Here is a 7,779-nt window from a genome sequence, read left to right as displayed (position 1 = left end):
TTTTTAATACACAGTCATATTTTACCTAGACATAAACAAATGCAGTGCATGATCAACTTTGTCATTGTTCATTTTAATGCATGTAGATTCCCAGTTTATGGTTTTTAATTATCCTTGATAGAGGGTTCGATTCGCCAGAATGATTTTGTTAAGCTATACCTTACGTAAGATGACTTTGCATTACCTCCAGACCCTAGACGCACACATCAATTTATAACTCGTTTGTGAGAACTGGCTTAGTAACTTCTTGGGTGGGCGACACTAGGCAACAGCATTGGTTAAGCGCTGATCTCACTGTTCCTGTAATCGAGATAAAATCTATACCCAAGTGATATAACAAGTTTGGGTTTAGTTCCGTGCAACAAGGTATGCGAATTTGCGATTTAGAAATTGATGGTGAAATATACCGACTACTACGAGCATCAGCAAAAAAGTACCCTAGTACAGAAAAAATGTCTAATAAATACAATATAATGAAGGAATCAATCTGCATAGTACTACATTACATTAAGTTCTGTAACTGCGTGAAATCGACACCTGATATCGAATATGGGAAGCAGAATGTATTCACTAATAGACCACGTATAGAATATTCCATACCAATAAGATCAAACACCAAACCAACATCCGGGTTCGTGTCTCACTGTATGTCTGCCACTATGTGCCCTGACCTTGGCTCGCTCTATATCAGGCTATACATGCAGCCGGGAGTCTTGGCTGGCTGAGATCACCGTTCAACTTGTCCCAAATAACTTCAAGGATTATTCACTATAAGATACTATCTTTGTTGGCTGGAAATAAAAGGAGTACGTCGATCAACTAAAGTAACCCTTTAATTCCACGTACAGTCATATTCACAATGTTATGAAGCGCCAAATAAGAGTGTTATGATCAAAATACAATGCTAGCATAATGTGTACGGACATGTATGCAATCATGCTCCAATGAGCAGCATACTAATATTATTCATACACCATGAAGATGTACAACCAGAGATATCCATAATCTAGATTACATGACCTGAATCAAGCAAGTGACTTATTGCAAAACTATATATATATATATATATATATATATATATATATATATATATATATATATATATATATAAATATCTAGACTATTTTGTAATCAAATGGACAATTCTACTTTTGAAACAATAACTGGTTTAGCATATACACTACTAATAACAAAAAGTACAAGCAAAAACTGTTGACCTGAAATTAATTTTCTCAATTCACTTGAATCATGTTACAGTAAATTCTAAAACCTGTATACAAGTAATAATTGAAATAAATAAACACTTTAGCATACAAAGGCAGTTACTCCTTGGCATCAGCAATACCTCCTGCCGTGATAGCGAAGGTGCACTCGTTCTCAGGCAATTCGGGGCTGTCGTAGATCTTTGCAATACGAGTTTCGCCACGCCCCTTGCGCAGACTTACCCTTGTTGTCGAGGCATGGGCTAGGATATGTCCTCCAATCGGTTTCTTCGGGTCCGCCTGGAAAGACATCGCAGCCCCTGGATCTGCTGTCATCTGATTGGTGATGAAGACAGACACGTTGTATTCCTCGCTGATCTTCTGCAGTCGTGACATATACTGCGCCAGTTTCTGCTGTCGATCAGCCAGCTCTCCGCGTCCACTGAAATCGACCCGGAAGAGAGCCATAACGGAGTCAACAATGAGCAGCTTGAAAATGCCAGGCTCTTCGTGGAACTGTGCGGCCACGTGGTCCAGGATCTCCAGCTGGTGCTCCGAGGTGAAGGCTCTGGTGTACAGGACGTTGTCGAGCACTGCGTCTTGTTCGAGGTTGTAGCGGTCGGCAATGGGGCGCAGTCGGTCTGGCCGGAAGGTATTCTCTGTATCGATGAAGATGACCTGCAGCAATGATAGCGCTTTAGATATACTGTCAGGCAGCATGGTATCGTTTGGTATCTGATTTGCGTAGTTCATACCGATTATAGTTCCTATATATTTGTGGACGTGTTAATATAGATATTGGAATGTGAGTACTGTTCATATGCTCTCGCCATTAATATATATGCCACTGTCACATAGAATCATGTAATGGCATAGTGTCATTATCGTTTTCATTTTACTATGATCATGGCCATTACTATTATAATGAAGGTCAATATGATCATGGCCATTACTATTATAATGAAGGTCAATATGACAATGATTATATGAACGTTTTTAATTAAAATGAAACCATTGCCTAATGTAAATTAATTTGCATACCGATCATGTGGTAATTTTCGCCTATGAATCTGATAACGTCAACAAAATATATCAACTGTTAACAAACAGGAACGTACCTTCCCTCCGGAATACGTCCCAGCTTCATTGGGGATCTGCGCCGTGACGCACAGAGTGTGGGAGATCTGTGTCTTCCCCGTACGGAACTCTCCGAACACCTCCGTTATGGCCATGCTCTCGATCCCGCCGCCGAGCAGTGCATCCAACTCAGCAGATCCCGTGCTGACTCGGAACACCAGCCTTCGCTTCTCGCACATGACCAGCGCTGTCACGAACCCGTCGCCTCCGCATAGCTTGGCTGCCACCTGTCATGGATAGTCATTACTCAGTGAGATGGTGTATGCTGTATTTGGAAATTATATAGAAGTACTGTCATTTGATTTAATGTATTATAAAGGTAATTCCGTTTAGGCAGACCTATTAGCATAAATTACGTACATAATTATTCATTTGAACCTCAGGAATATCAGTACCATCAATAGTACTTTTCTTATCAAAATATTACCTTCTTCAAAAAAGAACACATGAATATCAGGAAATAAGCATTACATTGGACAACTGCGTGTCTGGCACTCTTAGTAAATTGCTACAAGGGGACTATGCCACCGGTGGCGGCAACCAGCTGCCTCCCATAGGCCACTACTTTGCAACCTTCTTTGTAACGGCCACCGGTGGCGGCAAACAGTTGCCTCCCATAGGCCCCTGCTTTGAAACCTTCTTTGTAGTGGCCACCGGTGGCGGCAACCAGTTGCCTCCCATAGGCCACTGCTTTGCAACCTTCTTTGTAATGGCTGGCTCCCGCGACTCGCAGTTGCCGCCATTCGCTGTAAAACGCATCGGCACACAAATCCTTGAAAAGTGTGATAGTGATAACATACGATGCACATGCATTTTCGCCTCTCGAGAGCGACCCTCCGATTATTTTAGGCAACAAAGCAAGGAGTCGGAGCTCTTTTATTTATACCATTCTTCCGACTAAAGGAGCGGAGTGTGCAACTAGTTGCTAAGGGCAATTAGTTGCCGCCACCGTTGGCGGACAGTAGCCTCGTGATAGGAATAAGGGGCGGCAGCCGAAGTAATAGACAGCTTAGCTTAAATAAAGCCTTTTAATTTTGCATCATGCATTTCTTCATACTGCTGCATTGTTTTGATTTTGTTTGAAATTAAGACATTCTAATATTTCAAATCATGATTTGGTTTTATGCACATATTATTTGACCCTAAATATAATTAACAGTTGTGTACTTTCTATAAAACTAAATTTTTCCTTGGTTCTGAATTGGAATGCAAACTAGATATGTATGATTTTTAAATTGGTCGTTATTTGCAACATCGCCTGGCAACATGCGAACATGGCTACGCCCCTGATCACTGTATATCTGGTGCAATTTGATATCTAGATGACTGCAATGACTTAGACATGATACTACATGTAAATGATGCGACCACTTAATGCAGAAAGCTCTCGAAAAAGGAAAATAACTCCATATAGGAATTTTTCAGGCGTAACAATCTGTTCTAAATGTATGAGAAATTCACTATTTAACTATACTTTATGCGCGTGTGTAAACAATTGTATTATCTTTATACAATGAGTCACTACATAGAAAGAAAAATAAATCGGCTGACAGAAATTAATCGCACTGATTATCCTTTGCCTGATGAACAACCTAAACGTTACAAGATTTTTACTAAGTTCTGCTATGAAATGTTACTAACCTCCTTTATTTTGTCTACTTTTGCCTCAGAGATTCCCTTGATCATACAAAGTCTACGTCGTGTGGTCATCTGTATTCCCCGGACTGTACATATTCCCGCAGATTTCAGTTTCTTAATGTCCGCCACGTTGATGCCATGGGCTTGTAATTCATCTATATCTGTGAAGAAGCTGACTTCATCGTCCAGGACACACTCCTCGGCATCTAAAGCCTGATCTTCCATTGTGATTCTCGGGTTCTTGTAAATGACAGGAAATGGGAATAGGTCGAGGTTATTCAAAAGTTTCTCGGGAGCGTAAGAGAAATTTGTCTTCGTCTGCCCGTCGAAAAATTTCCCGCCAATTATGTCAGGCGATTTTCCGTTTGTAATTGAAAGAAATATTAGATATTTTAATGTAGATGGGATATATACTTTAATTGTGTATTTTACGAGGACTGTTGTACTGGAATTATTTTTTGAATCACTTTTTGTCTAATATTTACAGATATTTGATGTAAGGTTAATTTTCTATGAAAAAGAAAAAATAGCAAAAGCGATACATTACCTATGATAACGTTTGATGATATTTTATTAGGGTCATATTTATTTCATAGCAGTGTGCTAGCTAGTTCGATAAAGGATTTAAGATTACCTATGAATGACAAGAATCTATACGCAGGTTCATCAAGTAAACTTTTTTTTTCAAATTACATTTTATTCAGTAATGCATTCCGTTATTCTTATAGGTCATACACATGATTCTTTAAATTCATAAATCGGGAACAAGGAATGGGTGATGTTTAGATGAATATGTCATATAAGACATATGTATATAAAGTAAAGAGTACGTTATTTACTATATGGAAACGTAGACCTACATAGACATTTTATATCATATGCTGAGAAAAAAGGCATGTAGATGAGAGGGAAAGAGAGACAGATTGACAAACACACACAACAACAACAACAACAATACACACAAACACACACACACACACACACACACACACACACACACACACACACACACACACACACACACACACACACACACACACACACACACACACACACACACACACACACACACACAAACACACACACACACACATACACACATGTAAGTGTATGTGTGCGTGTGTTCTTATCACGTTATTTCAATACAGAAGAGCTATGCTCAGATGGTCTCGTCTGCTATATCGTATGATACATATTTTTGGCACAAACAACGTTATTTAGAATATTATTCCATGTTTCAATCGTTCTGTTCGAGAAACGGAATTCTTCTTACTTTATTTTGCCTCTACTTTTAACGTTTTCCTGTGTCCTCTCGCCCCCTTCTATTCAAAATCATAAAGTCATCTTGTCTAACTTCACTCTTCCTGTAACATATTTGAACATCAGTGTGTGTGTGTGTGTGCGCGCGCATACATCTATATTTTTGGATTCTACCATAGTTTACCTCTAAAAATCGTTTTCTGTTGCATAGATAAAAATACTTTTGGTTCTAGAAAAGTCTTTTGTTAAATAAACAGTCCCGTTGAATCTAGACCAGCAAAAAGTGAATTATATGTCACGATAACATATACGACATGGTAAAAGCTAGATGAGATAACCATAGACCCACAAATTCATCAGAAAATGGCAAATGAAACATGGTTCCTCCGGGCCGAAAGCATTTCCTTCCTTGTAGTCAAGTGTTTGTGTTGTGTCCATTGATCTGATGAAAATGAAAAAGGCGTCTATGTGAAAGATCTTTTTTCGGGCTTTTATAGCTTCAGATTAGGAAATCGCGTAACACAAACTTAAAATGGCAGAGTAAGTATTTGTAGTTCACACTGAGTACTAAATGCTGCAACGATAAAGTAAGAAAATTACAAAAACAAAAATGGATAATGCTTCCATATAGGGCCGGGGAATTTGTATGGACTAATAAAAAGGCTTTAATGTCGCTTGGGTATTTTCAGCCTCTGCTGTATTGAGGTGGTCTTGATAATCGTTGATTTTAGTATTGTATTCTATGTAAGATAATAACCCAAAAACACTAGCCTATTAGTTCAAGGGACAATCCAGTTGTAGTTCATGTTGAAGCATTTGTCATCCTTGTAGTTTTGCAAAATGGGCACACCCCTTGTCATTATCTCAATCATGTTTACCTACAGATAGGTAAGGTCAATTTTGTGTAATGTAATTCCCATCAGTAATATTTTTTTTGCACTCCAAACATGTATAAATGGGAAATTCTCTTCCCTTGTAGTGGCCATTACTGCAAATTTTGGCAATATTGACAGATCAGCATTTTTTGTTGTTTTTTCATATCTTTCAGGGATAAACTTTCTCGTAAGTTCAGCAACAGTTTCCACCCAACAACTGTAGGGAGGCTTGAGAAATTTCTGAGAATTATAGAAATTTGCCATTATATTTTGGTGATTCTCAAGGAAAACTGCACATCCTACATACTTGTAGATTTGGTATTGATGAAATGCATTCCAATGAAAAACTGCTTTTCGTGTGAATGCTAAGGATAAGAGAGGAAACTGCAACAGAATCTTTTGTTACCAATAATTTCTCTCCTACTCATTTTCATGCATAGGAAATAATAGATTACATAAATATTTCTTTTAAATACAAAATACTTCAATGTTTCTTATTATGAACATTAATTTTCTAATCATGAAGTCGGAAAGCTTTGGTATGAAAGTTACAGCTAAGTTACGTCTTTCTTACTTGTCTTTATATTGATATTCAGGGCTGAAAAAATAATAAAGCAAATGATATATAAAGTAAATAAAAAAATCATGCCTTGAGTGGAGTGAAAATAGATAGGTCATAAAATTGAAATAAGATACAGAGATGGAAACTTACAGAATACAGAAAAGCTGGAGAGGAGTAGGTTGAAAGGTTTTCTTAACTCATCGGTCGTGGATGTTATCATATGATGCAATGTGCAATTGACAGCCGATCCCATGGAGCAATGGGCAGCCGTGTGGCCTGGGAGCCATTGGGCCAGGGGATATCAGCCGCTAAACCGGTGTCGGCCTAGTGGCCTTCTAGGGCCCAGGCTTGCCGCCCTAGGCCTGAGTGGGGGATAGGGTGTTACCTGCCAAAGGAGTTGAACGCTTTTGATGCATGCTAAGCCAGGTCCTCCACTTTCTCTGAGTGTATTTATGTATTTTTGCTTGCTTGCATGTATTTGCAAGTGTTTATATATACATATGCAAAGATATATTTTTTCATATACACATATACAAACACATGCATGAAAGAGGGAAAGCAGCGCCGCCACAGTGCGCACTTTCCAGCGCAGTCCCACCCACTGTCCGAGTCCAAAATAAATAGTACTACAGGATTATATTGCAAAATACCACTGCTAAAGGGTTAAAACACTGAATTTTTAAAACAAATCTTTACCAATTCTATGTAAACAGTTTTTGAATTATAAATCAGAAACTAATGAATCAATTTTATTACTCCTTATGAAACTGAGGTTTAAGAATCCCAGAATGAGGTTAGAAAATAGAAAAGAGGCACAGTGGCCCTCTTATTCTATTTCAGCTTATGTAATACAAGATCTTGATACTTTTTTCAGTATATTTGTTCTACAAGAAGTAAATTTTGTTTATCCAGGCATTCACTGTTTAATCAATAGACCCAAAGAAAGCAAATATATTTGTGGCTTTGCTCACTTAGTTTTTGTTTTATTAAGTTTAGGTGAAACTAGAGGAGATTGATGTGGCCTACATTTTAAAGAAAATGAAATTTATATCTAAACAGTATATGAGATGAAAATATAGGTACACTCTCATACTGTGCTTATAGT

General features: G+C 38.1%; 2 protein-coding genes across 2 annotated transcripts in view; one reads left to right on the top strand and one right to left on the bottom strand.

Annotated features, from left to right (window-relative positions):
* Positions 1-811: 811 nt before the first annotated feature.
* On the bottom strand, positions 812-4,313 carry LOC113800975 (meiotic recombination protein DMC1/LIM15 homolog). The gene is made up of 3 exons (XM_027351785.2): positions 3,981-4,313; positions 2,321-2,566; positions 812-1,880 (listed from the first exon to the last, which is right to left on the bottom strand). The coding sequence occupies exons 1-3, from the start codon at positions 4,200-4,202 to the stop codon at positions 1,323-1,325; spliced, it is 1,026 nt and encodes a 341-aa protein (XP_027207586.2). The 5' UTR covers positions 4,203-4,313; the 3' UTR covers positions 812-1,322.
* Positions 4,314-5,246: 933 nt separating this feature from the next.
* LOC113800982 (RNA-binding protein 33) overlaps positions 5,247-7,779 on the top strand; it is a gene marked incomplete at its 3' end in the record, with an annotated part of 13,429 nt that continues 10,896 nt past the window's right edge. The window contains 1 exon segment of the mRNA XM_027351793.2: positions 5,247-5,777. Coding sequence (XP_027207594.2) covers positions 5,770-5,777 — 8 coding nt within the window.

Source organism: Penaeus vannamei, chromosome 5 (genome assembly GCF_042767895.1).
Source record: "Penaeus vannamei isolate JL-2024 chromosome 5, ASM4276789v1, whole genome shotgun sequence".
NCBI classification, from domain to species: Eukaryota; Metazoa; Arthropoda; class Malacostraca; order Decapoda; family Penaeidae; genus Penaeus; species Penaeus vannamei.
The sequence above is the reverse complement of the archived record's forward strand: the minus strand, read 5'-3'. Positions and strand labels throughout refer to the sequence as shown.

Excerpts from the sequence above, each read along its gene's own strand:
- LOC113800975 (XM_027351785.2), bottom strand. The coding sequence starts at position 4,202 with ATGGAAGATCAGGCTTTAGATGCCGAGGAGTGTGTCCTGGACGATGAA. Across the intron at positions 2,567-3,980 it reads AAGTAGACAAAATAAAGGAG|GTGGCAGCCAAGCTATGCGG; the intron begins GTTAGTAACATT and ends TATCCATGACAG. Across the intron at positions 1,881-2,320 it reads GGACGTATTCCGGAGGGAAG|GTCATCTTCATCGATACAGA; the intron begins GTACGTTCCTGT and ends TCATTGCTGCAG.